The 22728-nt window shown below is 40.5% G+C and overlaps 1 protein-coding gene and 1 long non-coding RNA gene across 2 annotated transcripts in view; one reads left to right on the top strand and one right to left on the bottom strand.

Moving 5' to 3' along the window:
• Positions 1-20780, bottom strand: part of si:ch211-225k7.4 — a 494418-nt gene extending 473638 nt beyond the window's left edge. The window contains 2 exon segments of the mRNA NM_001123404.1: positions 20556-20594; positions 20737-20780. Coding sequence (NP_001116876.1) covers positions 20556-20592 — 37 coding nt within the window. The 5' untranslated portion in view covers positions 20593-20594; positions 20737-20780.
• Positions 1-22728, top strand: part of LOC147842925 (uncharacterized) — a 959952-nt gene that overhangs the window by 278918 nt on the left and 658306 nt on the right. The window lies entirely within an intron of this gene.

Here is a 22728-nt window from a genome sequence, read left to right as displayed (position 1 = left end):
CGAGGGCTTAAGTGTGTGTGTGCGTGTGTGTGCGTGTGTGTTTGTTTCTTTGGTGCTGTCTATGTTTGTGTTTGAATGAGAGACAGTGTGTTGCTGTGTCTCTGTGTGTTTGCAGACAGCTTGTTATAGCCTCTCCTCTAAAATATAACACTGTAAATAGAAAGCATCGTCAATGCACCGTGATGCACCGAAATATCGAATTGAACCGAATCGAAGGCATGATAATCGTAACCGAACCGAACCGTGAGACCAGTATAGGTTCACACCTCTACTACAAATAATTAATTTGTTATGAATTATTCATAAATAATTAATTCATCGCCGCCTACAATAACAATGCCATCGTCTATCGCAATGTTTCACATTAGACATCGTACGATGAAAAATTGGTCGACATCGCCCAACCCTAATCGTAAATAATTGGAAATCTGGCAACCTCAATAATCAAACCCTTGGGAACAACTGTGGTCAAAACCAAAGTTTACAGAATTGTGCACTCTGGAATCTTCTCAAGCTGTGCACTTCTACATTTAGATTGTTTGCCGTCAAACAGCGTCGTAACTCATTACCATTAAGTTGTCTTGATTTCAACTCTCCTCGACACCCACACTGGCAAAGATGTGCCGTGCTGCTCCTCACCTTGCTATAGCATTACCCTAGTAAATAAGTACCTTTTTAAAAGATACTGCCTCAGCAACAGTGTTTAACTGAGAGGCCTAAATATCTTAGAAGCTGGCAGTTCACAAATGTCATTTAACAGGAAGTTACTGATACAATCTGGTTGGTCTGATGTAAAGAAAACAACATGAGTTTATCCTCCTCATTTGGGTGTATAACTGTGACACTTTAGAATAGATCATTGAATGTGGTGTTGTATAATATCAAGGAAATGCAAATATCCTGCTTGCTTATTTGTTTACAGTGTGTCATTTTGTTTTCCAATAAATGCCTTATAATGTGTCCAGTATTTGTTAGTCAGTATTTTGACCCTCAGCCCTCTAGATAAGAGTTCAAAACAGAATCTTGGTAATTACAACGTGTATCAGGGAAGAAGAGGATCTTACATCTGTGATGAACACCAGAAGAATATATACTTAGTTTAATTAGTTTATCTTAATGCTTTTAGGAGGACAGCATGGTGGCTCAGTGGTTAGCACTGTGGCCTCAGAGCAAGAAGATCACTGGTTTGAGTCCCGGCTAGTCTAGTTGGCATTTCTGTGTGGAGTTTGCATGTTCTCCCCGTGGAGTTGTGGGTTTCCTCTATGTGCTCTGGTTTCCCCTAAAGTCCAAACACATGCGCTACAGGGGAATTGATTAACTAAACTGGCCGTAGTGTATGAGTGTGTGTGAATGTGAGTGTGTATGGGTGTCTGCTGTGTAAAACATACGCTGGAATAGTTGGCGGTTCATTCTGCTGTGGCAACCTCTGAAATAGAGACTAAGCAGAAGGAAAATGAATGAATGAATGAATAATGCTTATAAGCTCAGAACTAATAAGGAGAATCCCGAAGCTGAAGATAAGCAGCTCAGAGATGACTTTGGCTTTGGTTAAAAATATATGACTATTTTGTTTCATCCTGTACTTCATTGGTTGTGTATCATTTGCTTTTACGATTTTGTTAAAGGGCACCTATGGTAAAAAATCGACTTTTCAAGCTGTTTGGACAGATCTGTGTGTTGGTATAGTGTATAGATCGTCATACTGGGGTGATATGAACACACCCAGTCCTTTTTTTTCAATTTAACTACAAAAAAGGGTCGGCCAATTGGAGCTGTTTTCAAATCGATCGCACCATTACGTAGGTGTGCGATCCCCCCGCCCACCGAATGGATTGACAGCTGCGCGCATTAACATGTTCCGGTAGTCGCGTGTATATGTCAACAAGACCAGACAGACATACGCAAAAGCAACCGGGAATAAAAGCTCTGTTCTGTTCGCTAGGATCAGCAATCATCATCAAATGTGATTAAGAGTAAGTTTCACATGTTTAAAGTGTTTTAAAACAGACTATGTGTGTAATTAATTACAGCGTTTTACTTCAGCTTTACTTCATCAGCACAGCAGCGTGTCAGAACAATTATAAAAGAAGACGCTTCAATCCCGGTTTGTGGAAGTTAAATCAGGTTTATTTTGTACATTAGCATAACAGATATCCACACTTGAGGTTAGCCTTAACTAAGCTAAGCGCGCTCTGTCTGTCTGCCTGCCTGTGTGCGTGAGTGCGTGTGTGTGTCATCTGCGATGTGCGTGTATGTGTGTGTGTGTGTGTGTGTGTGTGCGCGTGCGCGCGCTCACGTTAACTTTGTAACGGTATTGTGTGTGACTCATCAATGCAACTTCACAATACTGATTAGTAAAGGTTAGTTCTTACTGTAGTATCTCACAAACGCTACGTGAGACCTTCTTTCTTTGTCTGTCTGTTGTCTGACGCAGCTGAGGGAGGAGGCATGTAGAAATAGTGGGTGGGAAAGAATCGTCTTAAAGGCGCAGTACGACAAAACCACCCCCTGCTGGAAATCAGTATAAAACAGCATCTTGTAAAAGGTATAATGAAAAATCTGATGGGTATTTTGATCTGAAACTTTATATACACATTCTAGAGACGCAAAAGACTTATATTAAATCTGAAAAAAGGGGTAACCTAGGTGCCCTTTAAATATAAAAATGTTGTCCTGTCTCAGGCTGTACCAAGCATTTGAACCAGAAAAAATAAAATAAAAAATACAGTATCAATAGACTACTAAAGCTCATAACCCATTGCAAGTTTAGGATTTAATTACAGCAGTTCAGACTGTAGTTTTGCCGAAAAACTAAAATGTTATCAGTATGATGGTGAAAACATTTCTAGTCAAACCATCCTTCTACAATCTTATATTATGTGATTGTATTGCAATATGAGGCAAATATGTGTCGATGTTAAAAGTAATTCACAAATACTTGAAATTTTAATTATTTAATTACAATATTTAATGGCAATTAATTGATAAAGACTTTTGCACAGTACTGTATATGACAATATTTACACTAGCTGAGGTGCAACTATCTGCAAACCTGCAATTTGCGGGTTCAAAAAAAATCTAAATATTGTGAAAATCACCTTCTTAGCAGTGCATGTTACTTAAAATTGATTTAGAAAATGTCTTGATGGAACATGATCTTTACTATGTATTTTCAAAATCTATTTTCAACTAAAGAAATGTTCATTTGCATAAATTCAAGAAGGACATGCATGTTTAAGTAAGAAAGCTAAAATTCTTAAATGTATCAAATTAAAAGTGTTTTATTTCAATTGTCTGCATTGAGATATGGGGATTTAAAGAAGTAATGTTGTTTTATATATATTTATATAGTGCTTTTCTGGACACTCAAAGTTCTTCACACATTTTTTGGGGGTAAACCTGGATATTGTGCCAAACCGCACACCAGCTGATTGGAGAGCAGACAGAGTGATGAAACCAATTATGATATGGGGATGTTTATGAGGCTAAAATAGACAAACTCTGGGGTTAAATCCCTACTCTTTTATGAAAGACATCCTGGGATTTTTAACAAACACAGAGAGTCAGGACCTCAGTTTAACATCTTATCCGAAAGATGACACTTATTAAGCAGCATATGAAATGTAAATGTAATGTAATGTGTATTTATATAGCGCATTTATTGTGTACGGCCATACACCCAAAGCGCTTCACAATCATGAGGGGGGGTCTCTCCACACCACCACCAGTGTGCAGCATCCACTTAGATGATGCGACGGCAGCCACAGGACAACGGCGCCAGTGCACTCACCACACACCAGATATTGGTGGAGTGGAGAGACAGTTATAGAGCCAATTCGGCGGAATGGGGATGATTGGGAGGCCATGATCACAAGGGCTGATTAAGGGACTTTGGCCAGGACACCAGGGTTACACCCTGCTCTTTCACGAGAAGTGCCATGGGATTTTTAATGACCACAGAGAGTCAGGACCTCGGTTTAACATTTTATCCGAAAGACGACACTTACTGACAGTGTAGTGTCCCCTTCACTATACTGGGGCATTAAGACTCACACAGACCACAGGTTGAGCGCCCCCTGCTGGCCTCACCAACACCACTTCCAACAGCAACCTAGTGTTCCCTAGTGGTCTCCCATCCAAGAATTGACCAGGCTCAGCCCTGCTTAGCTTCAGTGAGTAACCGGTCTTGGGTTGCAGGGTGATATGGCTGTGGCATAGAGTCACTCTTCACTATACTGGGGCTATAGGACCCACACAGACCACTGGTTAAGCACCCCCTGCTGGCCTCACCAACACCACTTCTAGGAGCAACCTAGCTTTCCAATGTGGTCTCAAATCCAGGTACTGACCAGGCATAGCCCTACTTAGCTTCAGTGGGCGACCATGTGAGAGTTGCAGAGAGCTAGCTGCCGACAAACCTTAGTACTGATTAGTTGAAGTCAGAATTATTCAACCCGGGCTCATTGTGGAAACGTAGCCCGCGGACGTTTCTGCGGGCCGCGAGATACGTCCCGGGAGGTACGTATTCGAGCGTTGTTTGTATTCGCGGATCCGCGAGACGCCGCTGTGCATGCTTTTTCGCATCTCGGGCGCCTCTCGGGAGCGCGTGCCCTTCACGCCCGCGCTGTTCTCGCGCGAAAAGCCGCCGGATCGACCGGCCGCCCTTCTCCTCCTCCTTCCCTAAACCCGAGCGACGGTTTGCAAAAGCCGTCCAGAAAAAAATTTTAAAAAGCAAAAGCCTTCGTCTTCGATTTCAACCGTGTTTTCGGATCCCGCCGTGTCTCGCCCTTATTTTTCGGATTCTGTTTTTACCTGAGTTCTGGAACCGCTGTTCTTCGGACTCAATCCCGGTTGTCGTCCTCGTGGCTGGCTCCTCCTCCGGGGTCTCCGCTCCGCCGACGCAACGCTGCGAGCTAAGCAGACAAACTGGTTGCATCAGGAAAGCCCTCCACTTGGAGGCGAGCCGTCGGCCGGCGAGTGTAAAGAGGAGGAGCGGAGCGGCGCCACATCGCCCCGCAGCGTTCGCTCGAAAAAAACTAAACGCGTCCGTACATACCTCTGGCCACGAAAATCACGGTCTCCAGAAACGTCCGCGGGGCTACGTTTCCAGAATGAGCTTGGGTTGGAATTATTAGCCCCCCTTAGAAATTTTTGTCTTTTTTATATATTTTCTAAATGATGTTTAACAGATTCAGGAAATGTTCACAGTATGTCTGATAATATTTTTTTTTCCTTCGGGAGAAAGCCTTATTTGTTTTATTTTGGCTAGAAAAAAAAGCTGTTTTAAATTTTTTAAGGTCAATATTATTAGCCTCTTTAAGCTACATATTTTTTCGACAGTCTACAGAACAAACCATCTTCATACAATAACTTGCCTAATTACTCTAACCTGCCTAGTTCACCTAATTAACCTAGTTAAGCCTTTAAATGTCACTTTAAGCTGTATAGAAGTATCTTGAAAAATATCTAGTCTAATATTATTTACTCTCATCATGAAAAAGATAAAATAAATCAGTTATTAGAGATGAATTATTAAAACTATTATGATTAGAAATGTGTTGTAAAAATCTTCTTTCTGTTAAAAAAAAATTGGAGAAAAAAATAAACAAGAGGGTGAATAATAATATATATATATAATTATAGTCATGCAAAGTTATGAAAACATTAAATTTTTTTTTATATTATGCATCTATATGCCTCATATAAATAGATACACTTCAGGCTTCTCCATGTGTTTTGTCTGTCCGTGTGTGTAAAGTGTGAATGTGCGAGACAGCAGATGGAAACACAGGGTGCTTTAAGCGCTTCAGAGAGCAAATGTCACTGTCAGCGTTGGACTGAAAACCTGCTGGAGACGCCAAGAGGACACAGAGACTCAGACTCAGAGAATATGCTCACACTGTGACTCTGTTAATGCCTCTATTAATCTTTATAATTCATACTATTACTCCAACATTATCTGAATATTAAGCCTTGTGTATTGTTGTTTTTGTATTATTGATTGTTGCTGGTAAAACGTTTAATTCTACTGTTGATCATCAGTTGGCAGCATTAACCCTTTAGATAGGCCTGTGCAAAAAAAGTTTGTGACTTTTATGTGGAGTTCGATAGAGTAAAACAACAAGTTACTGTGTGTGTGTATATGTGTGTGTTTTTGTGACATATCAGGACAAATGGGTATGACAGGTATTACAAGAAAGTGGTGAATTATGAGGACATTCCTGACGTCCTCATTTCTCAAACAAAAGGATGAGTTTAATCAGAGATGTTATGGTTGGGTTTAGGGGTGGGGTGGGGTGGGGTGGGGTGAGGGCAATACAATATATAGTTTGGACAGTATAAAATGAATGGAAACCTATGTAATGTCCCCACTTTTCACAAAAACAAATGTGTGTGTGTGTGTGTGTGTGTGTACATAAATACACTTGTTTACTATGTTCTGAGAGGAGCCGAGCAGCCCATGGACACGCCCCCTCTGCTGTATAAAGTTGAGTGATTCTGTTGGTTCACAGAGCTGCCAATCAAGCAGCCCATGGACACGCCCCCTCTGCTGTATAAAGTTGAGTGATTCTGTTAGTTCAGAGAGCTGTCAATCAAGCAGCCCAAGGACACGCCCCCTCTGCTGCATAAAGTTGAGTGTCTCTTGAGTGATTCACTTTCTCTGGCTCTCAGCACAAGGATGAATGCAGTGTGTGTTTAATGACAAACAAAGCCTCTAACAGCTGAGTGCACTCAATAAAGAACTGCAGAAAAAGATACATGGATGGATGGATGCACGAACGAACAAACGGACGGATGGATGAATGAATGCAGTAGATTAATGGATGGATAGATGAATACAGTACATAGTTGGACAGAATGATATATGGATAGATAAATGGATAGATAAATGGATAGATAGATAGATAGATAGATGGATAGATAGATAGATAGATAGATGATAGATAGATAGATAGATAGATAGATAGATAGATAGATAGATAGATAGATAGATAGATAGATAGATAGATAGATAGATAGATGGACAGATAGATAGATAGAACTTAGAGACTCCACTACATGTATTTTTCACTACACTACACCTCCCTACACCTGTCTCCACCTTCTAAAATTTCCACAAAAATATCAAATAATTCAGTCTAATTTTCATCTTTTTGTGTGATTATTCTCATAAGTTAATTTATTTATTCATTTTCAACCGATTTTCCGGGGCTGGGTCGTGGGGGCAGCAGTCTTAGGAGACACTTCCCTCTCCCCAGACACTTCCTTCAGCTGCTCCAGGGGATCCCAAGGTGTTCCCAGGCCAGCTGAGAGGCATACAATCCGTCCAGCGTGTCCTGGGTCTTACCCGAGGCTTCCTCCCAGTGGCACATGCCTGTAACACCTCCCTAGGTATCCGAAACAGATGCCTGAGCCACCTTAGCTGACTTCTCTTGATGTGGAGGATCAGCGGCTCTACTCCGAGCTCCTCCGGGGTGTCAGAGCTCCTCACCCTATTTATAAGAGTGCGCCCTGCCACCTTGTGAAGGAAACTTATTTCAGCCGCTTGTATCCGAGATCTTGTCCTTTCGGTCATGACCCAAAGCTCATGAGCATAGGTAAGAGTAGAAGCGGAGATTGACCAATAAATCGAGAGCTTTGCCTTTCAGCTCATCTCCTTCTTTACCACAACGGACAGATACATCGACCACATTACTGCTGCCGCTGCACCAATACGCCTGTCAATCTCACACTCTGTCCTTTTCTCACTCGTGAACAAAACTCCAGGATACTTAAACTCCTCCACCTGGGGTAAGGACTTTTCTCCAACCTGGAGATGGCAAACCACCTTTTTCCGTTGGAGCACCATGGCCTCGGACTTGGAGGTGCTGATTCTCATCCCAGCCGTGTCACACTCGGCTGCAAACTGCCCCAGTGCGTGCTAAAGGTCCATGTTTGATAAACCCAACAGAACAACATCGTCTGTGAATAACAGAGATGAAATCCTGTGGTCCCCGAACCGGACCTCCTCCAGCCCAAGGCTGCACTTTGAAATTCTGGCCATAAAAATGATGAGCAGAATTGGTGACAAAGGGCAGCCCTGCCGGAGCCCAACATGCACTGGAAACAATTCTGACTTATTGCTGGCAATGCGAACCAAACTCCGAATCTGCTCATACAGGGATGAGACTGTCCCACAGCACCCTCCATGGAATGCCATGAGGGACATGGTCGAATGCCTTCTTCAAGTCAAAAAAACACATGTTGACTGGTTAGGCATACTCCCATGAACCCTCAAGCACCCTGGTGAGGGTATAGAGCTGGTCCAGTGTACCACGGCTGAGACAAAAACTGCATTGTTCCTCCTGGATCCTAGATTTACTACTACTTAATCCTGATTTAGTACTCTGACATAGACTTTCCCAGGCAGGCTGAGTAGTGAGATCTCCCTATAGTTAGGGCACACCCTCTGGTCCCCCTTATTGAAAATAGGAACCAACTCTTCTAAGATACATAGACATTTGTATGAAACATCTAGAGCGAGGCAGTGGCGCAGTAGGTAATGCTGACGCCTCACAGCAAGAAGGTCGCTGGGTCGAACCTCGGCTCAGTTGGCGTTTCTGTGAGAAGTTTGCTTGTTCTCCCTGTGTTCGCGTGGGTTTCCTCCGGGTGCTCCGGTTTCCCCCACAGTCCAAAGACATACGGTACATGTGAATTGGGTAGGCTAAATTGTCCATAGTGTGTGTGTGAATGTGTGTGTGGATGTTTCCCAGGATGGGTTGCGGCTGGAAGGGCATCCACTGCGTAAAAAACTTGCTGGATAAGTTGGCGGTTCATTCCACTGTGGCGACCACAGATTAATAAAGGGACTAAGCCGACAAGAAAATGAATGTATGAATGAATGAAAGATCTATTTTTTCCTTATTATTTGTAATTTCAGCTTTTTTAAAAAGTACATATCGTGTCTCTCTGTAGTACAGTCTGGTCGTCTCTGTTACATCAGTTGTAAAAAGGCAGAACAATCTGTAAAGCACTGAAAGAAAAAGCATGTGACTTGCTGCAAGTGATGTCACTTCCTGTGGTGGGAAACTTGTTCAAAATGTTAAGGACTTACCAACAGTAGATTAATTGTCAATGCTGTTACTGATAGTTCAGGTAGTTTCTCACTGTTTTTTTTTTTTTTAAACCATCTTATGATTAAAAATGCATAAATGGGTTTAAGACATGCCATGTGGAGTCTGGTTTGAGAGAGAATTTTAAATGAAAAATGGAGGAAATGGTGGAAAATGTCGACTTTGTTACTGGTTTTGTTACCTGTTCTTAATTGTGTTTAGTGTTGGTCAACTGTGGGAGCATCTTTTAATTAGGCAAAAATGTCTATTTTTATTTTTTGCTCTTTTTATTGTTACACTTTCTTATTATCTGCTTATTGCTGTGAATGTTTTTATGATCATTTCATTAGTTTTTTTTTCTGTAAAGCACTCAGTGCAGCCTTGTGGCAGTTGGAAACGTGCTATATAAATGAATTGAACTTGAACTGGTTTAAAAAGATTAACAATCAGTTAAGTGAAGTTTCTCAAACTAATTTCATTCCTCATCTTCGTTTTGGACCCCCCCCCCCCCCCCCCCCATCCTTCCCTTCTCCCTCCTCCTCAGTTTGGGCGACACGGTGACTCGGTGGCTAGCACTGTTGCCCCACAGCAAGGAGGTCATTGGTTCAACACTAGCTGAGCCAACCGATACTCTCTGTGCGGAGTTTGCATGTTCTCCCCGTGTTCGCTTGGGTTTTCCCCAGGTACTCCGGTTTCCTCCCACACTCAAAAACTATGCAACAAAAGTTAAAGTCACAAGCACTTACTACAAACTAGCACAACTAGTGATCTATTTTGGGAAGCTATCGAGAACTACCTGATCTCATATCCCTCCTAATGCTTATTGACCAGGCGGGAGCCTTGGGCTCATCTATCACCGAGCTCAGGGTTCTCTCCCGGGACAGCATGCCACACTTGCTTAAATAGTCAAGCATTATCTAAGTGTGAACTCTTGAAACAACAATTAGTAACCGAAAACATGTACCCTCTTATTTAAGCATTTTACATTATTTACATTAATTATTTATTCAGTTTACTGAAAAATATGTATTTGTTGGCGAGGCAGTGGCGCAGTAGGTAGTGCTGTTGCCTCACAGCAGGAAGGTCACTGGGTCACTGGTTCGAGTCTCGGCTCAGTTTGCATTTCTGTGTGGAGTTTGCATGTTCTCCATGTGTTAGCGTGGGTTTCCTTCGGGTGCTCCGGTTTCCCCCACAGTCCAAAGACATGCGGTACAGGAGAATTGGGTAGGCTAAATTGTCCGTAGCGTGTGTGTGGATGTGTGTGAATGTTTCCCAGAGATGATTTGTGGCTGGAAGGGCATCCGCTGTGTAAAAACTTGCTGGATAAGTTGGTGGTTCATTCCACTGTGGTGACCCCGGATTAGTAAAAGGACTAAGCCGACAAGAAAATGAATGAATGAATATTTATTTGTTGTATGATATTCCAGTTTAAGGAAAAATTAATGATAAATGCATGAAATGTAGCTGTAATTCTGGAATGAGTCATATACAGTCTGACTGACACTGTGTTTCTATACACTGTGCATGCTAAAATATTTTTGTAGAACCATTTTTTGATGACATAATTTGAGAAAATGACCAAAACGGGACCTAATCAAACCCTGAGAACAGAATTCTTCATCAAACTCTTAAACACCAGCAGGAGGCGCTGCAGTAAAAACCATCATCCTAGCAGAAACACTCATTCCAGGAAGCTGAAATTTCCATAGTAGCTACAAACAAAGTCAAACAAATCAACAGTTAAACACACTTTATTATTTGCTCTACATTTAATTTTCTGATTACTGTGATGCTGGAGAGACATCCAATAAAGCAGATTTCATTCAGCTGAGACACAAATCATGTTTCACTGAAGATCTGCTGCTCACAGAATCACATTCAGCAAAACATGAAGAGACCAAACACCAGCAGATCTAGAAAACAGTTCACACACATCACATCTATAGAATCTTAAACCGAAGAACCTTAAACCTTACTCTTAAACTCTAGTGTTAAAACTTCCAACAGCACAAGATATTATGACAGATAAAGCACTGAAACAAAACATTTGGTTATTTTTAAGCACAAACTGCAGATTTACTCTGAAAATTTAAAAGAACAAATCAAACACATAAAAGCTGAAAACACAGTGAATGTGAGTAAACACACAGACACAACTCTGTTTACTCAGACATAAGCATGACTTACATTTGAAGTTCTTTTGGCATCCTTTGGAGCGTGGCTTTAATAGACAATTATGGATGAGCTTCAAAATCTAGACCTCTTCACTATCGTTATACACTACTTGACAAAAGTCTTGTCACCTATCCAAGTTTTAGGAACAATGAATATTATCTTGACTTCTAGTTGATCATTTGGTATCAGAAGTGTCTTATATGAAAGGCAAAGGCCTCTAGATGACGCTTATTTGACCACAATAAAATATGATCATGCCTTGATTATTAATAATTTCATTGAGGCAGTAAGGTCTGACTTTGCTTAGACTAAACTGTCATCACTGAACAGAAATAATGTCTAGTATAGAGTATAAATTCCTGCTGCAGTGGAGACAGAGGCTGCGTACGAAATCGCCTACTACTCAGTAGGTACTGCATTTGAATTTAAACGTACTACTCGGCCATTAGAAAAGTGCGTTCTATACAGTATGAACGTGAAAAGTATAAATGGAATTCGGACGTACTACATCCGCCATTTTGTCATGGTCATGTGACCTACCTGCGTCAATTGCGTCGCTTTACTCCCATTTATGAATTCGCTCGCGGGGCATCATGGGATAGCGCAGCATGCATGGGATGCGCACTCTAGAATATCGCCGGAAGTAGTAAGTCATCCGGGCACTTCTCGCATACTGTCGAATTCTATGAATTCGGACATACTACTCGGCTCACATACTGATTTTAGCGTACTATATAGTATGGAAGTATGCGTTTTCGGACGCAGCCAGAATGAATATTGTGTCTGACTCCATCATGAGCTCAGAGGACTGCATCCATACATCTCTGACTCACATCACTGATTAAGAAAGTCATCTGGAATGGCAGAGAAAGTGTTCCTGCAGGACTCCCAGAGTTCATCAAGAACCTTTGTGTTCATCTTTAATGCCTCCTCTTCCATCTTACCCCAGAGATGCTCAATAATGTTCATATCTGGTGACTGGGCTGGCCAATCCTGGAGCACCTTGACCTTCTTTCAGGAGCTTTGATGTGGAGGCTGAAGTATGAGGAGCGCTATCCTGCTGGAGAATTGTCCCTCTCCTGTGGTTTGTAATATAATGAGCAGCACAAATGTCTTGATAGCTCAGGCTGTTGATGTTGTCGTTCACTCTGCAGATCTCTCTCACGCCCTCATACTGAACCTTATTTTTCCTTCACCAAACTTGACTGATTTCAGTGAGAATCTTGGTCCATGCTGGTTCCAGTAGATCTTCTGCCGTATTGGTGATGATCGGGATGCAGATCAACAGATGATTCATCAGAAAAATCCACCTTCTGACACTTTTACACAAGATCAACTAGAAGTCAAGTTATTATGTGTTGCTCTTACAACTGAGATCTACGAAGACCCGGTAGGGACGTGATGGAGGAAGACAGGCCCGGATTGGCTAATCGGGAACACTGGGAGAATTCCCGGTGGGCCGGTCTGTTTTTTGGCCGTGAGGGCCAGTGTCCCTAGCTGCTTGCACTCTCAGCAGTCACACTTTTTTCTTCTATTTATTTATTTGACCATAGCTTTACTCTTTTTATTCATTATTTTGCCGCAGTGCCGCTCTTTTTATTTATTTTCTCGCAGCCCCGTGAGAAAAATGCAGCCTGCAGGTTAACTAACGTTAATGATGATGATGTAATGTAACCATCGACCCCAAACAGCGGCACCTTAGTGAATATAAGAATTCGAATAAAATGAATAAAACACCTGCTCAATGAAAATCAAATGATTCACTGCATTAATAAATCTGACATAACTTGATCAGAAATCTAAAAATAGGAGAAAAAGATTGAGCCATCAAAAGATAGTGCTGTGTCTTAAGGGTTGCAAGTCATTACTTATTTTTTACTCTTACTGTAATAGTGCCAATGTGGTCCAGTGGTAAGCACATAGCACTTCAATGTCACGGACCTGTGATCGAATCTCCCATGGAAAATCTGTTTTTTTTGTTTTTCGATTTTATTGTTAAGACATAAAATACTGTTAGGGCTGTTGAACATTTGAATTTCTAAAGCAGCAGTTTTCTTGAAAAAGACGTGATAGTGCCATTAGTAACTGAATTGGAATCAGTCGTGAACTGAGGTGGGCCGGTCTGGCTTGAAACTCCAGGGCTGAAAATGAGTCCCACTCCGGCCCTGGTGGAAGGAAAAAAATGGGTGGAAGAAAAAAAAACTGAGTAGGAGAAAAAAAAACAGAGTGATAGAAGAGTGATAGATTTCCTGTTCACTTCATACATGTCAACCCTTCCGTTTTTTGCCAGGATTCTCCCTTTATTTTACCATTCTATTCTACTATTATCCTATCAATAATTATTTCTTGTGTGTTTTTGATCTTGAAAGCGCATTGAAATTAATATATAAACGTCTGCATTCACTTTCTTTCCAGTAAAGCTGTGCGTCGATCACCGCCCTTCATATACAACCTCTGAATCAGCGAATGCATGTATTCGAATGCACTCTGTATGATAAACTGATCCCAGATCAGCTTCTGTACATGCCATTTACAGTGACACCTCTATTATCAAACAAGTGATAAGCAGCAAATGACTCTCTCGTGTTGTTTTGTGTGATAACAGAGGTGTCTGTAAGAATGCACAGATCTGTTCCGGATGAGGCCGATAACAGTAGTGTCGTCTGCAAACTTAATGAGTTTGATGGAGGGGTCTTTTGCGGTGCAGTCATTGGTGCACAGGGAGAAGAGCAGTGGGGTGAGAACCCATCCCTAGGGGGCACCAGTGCTGATGGTGCGGCTGTCGATGTGATCACGCCCATTCTGACTAGCTGTTGTCTATCTGTCAGAAATCTGGTGATCCATTGACAGACAGAGCTAGGAACAGAGAGCTGGGTCAGTTTGTAATCGAACAGTGATAGGACGATGGTGTTAAAGGCAGAACTGAAGTCCACAAACAGAATCCTTGCGTAGTTCCCTGGTTAGTTGTAGGGTATAATGCAGTCCCATGTTGACTGCATCATCCACACACCGGTTTGCTCTATAGGCAAACTTTAGTAACTGTTTGTGCTCATTTAAGAGAAAATTAGTTGTTTAAAATGAAACAAGCTGGACGGACATGTTTACATATTATTAGGTGTATTCGTCTGTTTAAACTCACCTGAATCCCAAACTGTCCTGCACTTTCTTTAAATGTACAGAAGCTGATCTGGCATCAGTTTATCATACGGAGCATGTCTGTATACATGCATTTGCAGATTTAGAGGTTGCATACGAAGATCGATGCACACTTTAATAGAAACAGCTTGCTTTCAGGATTAAAAATACACAAGAAATATGGGAAAATACTTTATGATAGGATGATAGTGGGATAGAATGGTAAAATAAGGGAGAATCCCAGCAAAAACAGGAGGGTATACATGTATGAAGTGAACAGAAAGTGTTTGTGGAAAAGCTTCTTTTCAAAGGGACGCAAAAACTTCCTATTTTCTCCCACTCAGTTTTTTTTTCCTTCCTCACATTTTTTTTCTTCTCACCATCACGTTTTTTGTGGGTCTCCGTAGAGATCAATGACAAGACAATGGGGCAACCATTACTGCATCCAAAATGGTGAAAAGCCTTGGATTAACGATTGATGACCAACTAAACTTCTCTGACCACATTTCTAGAACTGCTCAATCTTGCAGATTCGCACTCTATAACATCAGAAAGATCCGACCCTTCTTATCTGAACATGCAGCTCAACTCCTTGTTCAAGCTCTTGTTCTCTCTCCAGACTGGATTACTGCAACTCTCTACTAGCGGGGCTTCCAGCTAACTCTATCAAGCCTCTTCAACTGCTCCAGAACGCAGCAGCACGAGTTGTCTTCAATGAACCTAAAAGAGCACATGTCACTCCACTGCTAGTCCGTTTGCACTGGCTGCCAGTTGCTGCTCGCATCAAATTCAAAGCTTTGATGTTTGCTTACAAAGCGATTTCTGGCTTTGCTCCTTCTTATCTGCTCTCGCTTCTGCAGATCTATGTGCCCTCCAGAAACTTGCGTTCTGTGAATGAACGTCGCCTCGTGGTTCCATCCCAAAGAGGGAGGAAATCACTCTCGCGAACGCTCACGCTCAACCTGCCCAGTTGGTGGAATGAACTCCCTAACTGCATCAGAACAGCAGAGTCACTCGCTACTTTCAAGAAACGACTAAAAACTCAACTATTTAGTCTCCACTTCACTTCCTAATCTGCAATTGCCTCTTTGAATATCACACTAACTGTACAAAAAAAAAAAAAATACTAATACTACTAATACTTCCCTTCTTAGACTTTACAGACCTGAAACTTGCCTACAGCACTTATTCATTGTTGCTCTTATAGTTGTGTAAATTGCTTCCTTGTCCTCATTTGTAAGTCGCTTTGGATAAAAGCGTCTGCTAAATGACTAAATGTAAATGTAAGACTTCTGTCAGGTAGTGTAGACATTAGGACAGGGGTGTCCAATCTCAGTCCTGGAGGGCCGGTGTCCTGTATACGTTTGGCTCCGACTTCCTTCAACACACTTGCTTGGGAGTTGCTAGTATACCTAGAAAGAGCTTGATTAGCTGATTCGGTTGTGTTTATTTGGGGTTAGAACTAAAATATGCAGTACACCGGCCCTCCAGGACCAAGTTTGGGCACCTCTACATTAGGAGGACAAGGATATTTTGATTTATATTTATTAGAGTGTAACTGTTTGCTGTTATTTTGTATATTATGTATATAAGTTGTCTGCTTTCTAAGATAATTTTTTTTGTTGTGGAGAAAATAAGCTACATGTATTAGTTGTGAATTTATTTGGTTTGAGACTTTTATTTTGAAATCTCTGCGATTGTATGAATTGGCTGATTACCCATGAGGTTATGACTTCCTCTTAGCAAGCGATCGGCAAACATGAGTTGTTTGCATGTGCTCGTCAATGGATGTATTGACTTCAACGAGGACTTCAACAAGTGATTTAAGAAGCATTCAGGACCATTTCTTTTATATAGCATGAAGCCAACGAGGCATTTTGCTTTATATTTGTATGTTGAGTTTAAAGTTTCTAAAATTTGTTTGTTTGTTTACGGATGTTTTGATTTGTATTAAGTACATTTGTTTTGTATTCATTGTTTAATTTTCACGGTGGATTTGGGGGAAAAAGCCAACAAATAAACCAGTAACATGGAAACCACTTGTGCTAGCGTATGCTTGAGGGAAATTACAGGCTTATTTACATTTTGTCTGTGTGTGAATCATCCTATTAAACATTTGTTAAACAACAATAATAGCATGTCATAAAAATCTGACTGTTGTCCACATTTAAAAATAATGCAATGTGAAAACTGAATGGAAGGGAATGGAAGTAAACACCTACAATCTCACATCTTTTCTCTCAGTGGTTAGTGCAGATGAAGTTGAGTCTGTGAGATTCAGGAAGGCTGATCCAGGTCTGATCTCCTCCAGACTGAACTGCTCCTTTTCTGTTCTCCAGTTTGCAGTTTTCCGGTGTGCTGCCGTTCCCTGGAGCCCAGTTCTGATAGCACACCATGTCTCCACTCACCCAGAGCCACATGTTCATGCTGCAGTAGTTGTGTAAACCCAACCACACCGCCTCAGTAGACGCCAGTTTAACCACGTTCATCACACGACGCTGCATCTCCACTGACTGAACCGAGACCAGATCCACATGATCCTGTCTGCAGTATCTCAGAGCTTCAGACCACGACAGATTCTGCTGGATCACAATCAGTTTATCTGGACACAAAACAAAGCAGAAACTAGAGAGAGACTGATCAACAACAACATGCAGAACAAACACTGTGGAGGAATTTAACATGTCAGACATGTAGAGTCAACTTTAAGAGATCTGGAGCTGATGATGGATTGAGTGTGTTTGGAGGATCTGCTCACCTTCATGACATATAAAAGGAAACTGGTTATTGGAAATAGCATAAAAGTATATAGCCCATTGTCCCTGACTGAACTGTTCAACTGCCGCACGGTGTTCGTTAGTTTGACTTCTAGGTTGACCAGGTTTCCAGTATCTGAATGAGGAGCTGCTCTGATCTGACCACTGCCATGTGTCTCTGAACAGACCGATCCAGACTGCAGATCCAGATATCTGACTGTCATTAATGAACTTCTCCAGCTGTTGATTCTCATTCTGGTTCCTCACACTGACCAGATCAATGTGATTCTGTCTGCAGTAACTCTGAGCGTCTCTCCAGTTCATCGTCTGATTGACAAACACCAGTCCTCCGCTCACTTTAATGGATGAAAGAATGAACAGAAGCATCATCAGAAAGGCTTTTGTTACCAATTGAGTGAGTTTATATACATGTTAATATTACTGAGACCTGCCACAACAGAACATCTGACATGAATATATACAAAATCATATAATGTGTTCATTCATCAGGGGTCACCACAGCGGAATGAACTGACAACTATTTTAGCATATGTTTCACACAGCAGATGCTCTTACAGCCGCAACCATCACTGGTCCGGACAAATATTCACAATACATTTACACATGTATAATAATGTGATTTATATTCAGTAATGCATTATTTTATTACTGCATGTGATAATATATGCTACCGCTTGTGTACTGTCTACTTAACATGTTTATACTTATGCTGTATATTTCAACAAGTGATTCTACTCTTTATTTAAATAACATTTAATGACATTTTCATAACTTATTTGATGTTTTCAGAAATGCAGCTTGTTAATCAATAACACATGCAGTAGGGCTGTAACGATACACGATATGAAATCGAAATCGGTGTGATAAGGGAGAATCGCGACACACTCCGTACCTTTCCAATAAATTCACGCGTGCCTGCAAAAGTTGAGCTAGTTGAAGAAGAACGTGAGGAAACACTTTTTTCCGCTCGACATTACGAGCACTGCTCCGTTTAAGCCCTCGCAATAAGCGTTTAGCCGGGAGAGCTCGCACGGAGCTCTTAGTAAGGGACCGTCTGAATGGAATATCAAAAACAAAACCAACTTAACCCCTCTTGACAACCGACAACGGCAGAAACATTGCCAATGCTGTCAAAGCATTGTTGTTAATGTGGCTGCGCAGAGAGGGATGGGCGTTCACCAGATGCCCCGACTCCTCTGCAGAGGAAACTTTTCTGTAACCGTGCTGTGCGCTTTCTGTTTAACACTTTGGGAGTTAACGTGACGTGCTGACTGAAAGGTGCGCGATGCGTGAGGCCAGGAAACAGGACGGAGCTTTCAGTTAAGATGAACACAGTTTCTATAGTTATACTTTATTTATAGATAAAGGTATATGACTCTGCATATAATCACTCTATCTTGCTGGAGTTTATAGTCGTTTCGCTTTACTTCAGGACGCATTAATGCCGCTCTGAAGGTTTAATCGCTGTTTTAAGTTATCCAGAGCTGTATGAATATACAAATCTTGAATATCACAATAGTATTAAATATTACAATTGTAACAACACAGACAGCAACACTTTTGCGCAATCGATACCCAGCTGATTCAGTCTTTCATAAGAGGACTGCGCTTCTTCTTTTCTTTTTTCCTTGTCAACATAAAGGCAGTGAGGTGCGCCTTGTTTTCGGCTTAAAAGCATGTATGCACATTAATGCAATAGCATATTTAAACAACAAAACTGTTTACAAAAAGTCAACATATGCGCGCGTTCATCACGCAGCACGCGCACTTGAACCGCGAGGGAGAGAGAGGAAACCATCAGGACTTATTCTTTAAAATAATGATTTCTATTAAAAAAAAGGTTTTATGATTATAATAATAACAGCGGGGCATTAAATAAATGCATATTTTCCGTGAAGCAGGCAATTTGAGGAAGTCAGCGATTTTTATTTGACGGAAGAAAAAACATGATTGGAAAAATACAGCCTATGCCGGTTATTAAAAAGAATCAGTCAGTATTTTCGTTTTGTAATATAAATTAATTATTTAAGTGAAAATAATTTAGGGCAGTCCTATTTATTTTATTCATTTTATTTAGATTATTCTGCTCTTCTGAGCTAAACACTGCAGGTGCGTGAAGACGCTCTGTTGTTCTGTTCTGTTATTAATATGCTAGCATATAAAAATAAATCAGTATTTTAAAATGCAATATTTAATGTGTCAGACACAAAATAGACACGTTAATTTGTTCAATATAAAATTAATAGTAATCTGACCAGTTAACCGGTAATAACCGATTAATGAGCGGCGATTGTCGGTTAGCAAAATTAACGAAATGAGCATCCCTATCAGCCAATTAATTTACTTTTTTATGTAAGAGAACTTGATTGAAAAAGAATTTTCAACATGCTTGAACCATCTACAAAATGAAGTTTAGTTATGTTTGATTTTTCAACAGTATTTTTTTTACAAAGAAAACAGAAGTGATATAGCTTTGGCTATTTATTTATTTTATATATGGCTATATATATTGTTAATAATTTGCATAGTTAATATTGTTCTTTGATGTTTAGTTTATAAAGATTTTTCAAATGTTATTTAAAAAAAAAATAGTTTTAAAAATCTTTTTTTTCCCCACCCCACACGAAAAAAAAAATCGTGTTACGAACCGAATCGTGGGTTTGGTGTATCGTTACAGCCCTAACGCAGTATGAACATACTAATTATTTATTCATTTATTATTATTTTTATTAGAAAAGCAATATATATATATATATATATATATTTTTTTTTTATTTAAACTCTACTCTTCAGTTCAAAAGTAACATAAAAAACAAACAGAACACACTTTTTTTCATCTAGTTTTTCATAAATTAAAATGTATAGGATAATATATAACATTTTCTAGCATAATCACATATATATTTTATTTCATAAGGGTTTGTACTCACTGTTGTAGCAGATGAAAGTCCAGGTGGCAGTACATGCCCCAACAAACCACTTTCCATTAATCATAACAGCACAATTATCACTGCTGTATGGTTGTCCAGATGCCCAGTTCAGAAAGAGCACAGAATCACCTGAAGACCAATGCCAATTACTAACATTTGTACCCTGAAGACCAATCCAGGCAACTCTATAATTTACATCCAAACTGTTCTTCAGCTGGTTCATGTCATTCATGTTGTCAACAGTGGCCAGATCTGTGTAATTCTCTCTGCAGTATCTCTGAGCATCAGTCCAGTTCTTGTTCACATTTATAAAGTGATACTGACGCTGAACACATTCAGATATGGAGCAGAGAGCTGTGAAAGAGACACTTTGCTTTAATGCTTTTCAGAACAGAGTCAAACCTAATGAAACTATAAACCATAAATAAAACTACAAACACACTCACCAATGAGGAGAAGAGGGGAATATAGAGTTGAAGCCATTTCTGAAGAAGAAAAAAAACATCCATTTAGGAGTAAAACATGTCAGTAAAAGAGAAGCATTAATGCAGAATACACAACCAATAAGAGCATCAACAGATGTCAGAAGTGTGTTTGTGTGTATAATGTAGATGTGTGTGTTCTTACTTCAGAGCTGGTGTGTTTCTGTCCTCAGTCTGATGTTTCTGTCTTCAGACCGTGATTCTTCTATATCTGCACTCATCCGTCGTTCAGCATATCAAATCATTTGTTTATTTCTCTGAACAGAGGACTTTGTCAGTTTTCTTCCTCATTTACATGTTTCTGTACTCCTGTGTGTTCATTTGAATGTGGTCAAGAGTCTGTATGTCATTCATGATACAGCATTTCCATACTGACTACTGTGAAACTGTGTAAAAATCCCCCATAAAATTAGCACTTCCTTTTATTGTAATTTTTACTTTCACTGTTTCTTTTGTACAGGGGTGATAGTGGAACTTTTAAAGCTAGCAGGGACTTTGCAAAGTTCCAGTGATCTGTTTCATGGTCAGGGTGAAGATAGATGAGAGCTGGACAGCACAGGTTTTTAGACTGATGAGAAACTATCTGGGCCTTCCCTTTCCTTCTTGCAGTGAGCAGCAGTGAGGCAGAGGGATGGGTGTGAAGGGTGAAGGTCAGAGTGATCAGAATCTTGGAATTTACAACATCAGTAAAGAAGAAGGTCTTACATCCGTGGTTTAATCAGTTTTTGTTAATGCTTAGAAGAGGGTGGCACCGTGGCTCAGTAGTTAGCAAGAAGGTCACTGGTTCGAGTCCCGGGTGGGCCAGTGGGCATTTATGTGTGGAGTTTGCATGTTCTTCCTGTGTTGGTGTGGGTTTCTTCCAGATGCTCCGGTGTCCCCTACAGTCCAAAGTCATGCACAATAGGGGAATTGATAAACTAAATTGTAGTGTATGAGTGTGTGTAAATGTGAGTTTGTGTGTGTGGGTGTTTCCTGTTACTGGGTTGCAGCTGGAAAAGCATCTGCTGTGTAAAACATATGCCAGAATAGTTGGTGGTTCATTCCACTGTTGCAACCTCTGAAATAGAGACTAAGCCGAAGGAAAATGAATGAATGAAGGAATAATGTGTATAAGCCCAGGACTAATGAGGATAATCCTGAAGCTGAAGATAAGCAGCCCAGAGCTGACTTTAGATTTGATAAAAAATATATGACCATTGCGTTTCTTACTTCATTCACTTGTACTTCACTTGTTGTGTGTCATTTGCTTTTCCAGTTTTGTTCAATGTAAACATTGTAATCAGTATAAAGAAATGTAATGCCTACCTAAGCTTTGATTTGCATATTTGAGCAAGAATGTACAATTCCACGACTTTGCCATCAGCCGGCCATATATCATAGGTGTTAACCCTCCCATTTTTCCAAGGATTTTCACATATTTTACAGTTCTATACTGCTATCATCCCGTAAAGGTATTTTCCTGTTTTTCTCCCGTATTTTTAATCTTTCTTTGAAGGAAGGCAATAACATTAAAGAACCGATATGCAACCCAATTCGCCAAACCACCAGGGGGCGCCCCTTGCTATTAATTGTGAATCTGTTCTGTGCTTTTGTTTTATTTAGGCATGGAAACACTTTGAAATAAATTTGAAAATGTGTAATTCCTTTTCTTTTCATTACAGGCACCGTCGCCCCTACTTTGCAATCCTCAAAACAGTCTGTTTATATAGCAGTGCGTGACTGTCAGACGTGCTCCATAGTGATAAATAGACGCTGTTTCCCAAACGGATTCTTTACATGCGATTAGAAGTGGAGTGAAAGTCTGTAGCTTAGCCCTTCTGATCTCCTTTGTCTTTGTGTTTTTGTCAAGCCTTTTTCCTCACTCCTGTAGGCTTCCTCTTTAGTATGACGAAGCTGTTTAAGTTTTTTGTTGAACCATGGTTTGTCATTTTTGTAGGTGATAGAAGTCCTTGTAGGAATGCACACGTCCTCACAGAACTATAGCAGTACCTTAGTAAATAGTATCTTTTAAAAAGGTACCTGTCTCAGCAACAGTCTTTAACTAAGAGGCCTAAATATCTCACAGGGACAGAAGAAGCTGGCAGTACACACATATCTGTCAACAGGAAGTTACTGATACAGTCTGGTTTGTCTGATG

Source organism: Danio rerio, chromosome 7 (genome assembly GCF_052040795.2).
Source record: "Danio rerio strain M-AB ecotype USA chromosome 7, GRCz13ab, whole genome shotgun sequence".
In the NCBI taxonomy this organism is placed as follows: domain Eukaryota; kingdom Metazoa; phylum Chordata; class Actinopteri; order Cypriniformes; family Danionidae; genus Danio; species Danio rerio.
This window is presented reverse-complemented; position numbering and strand designations above follow the sequence as displayed.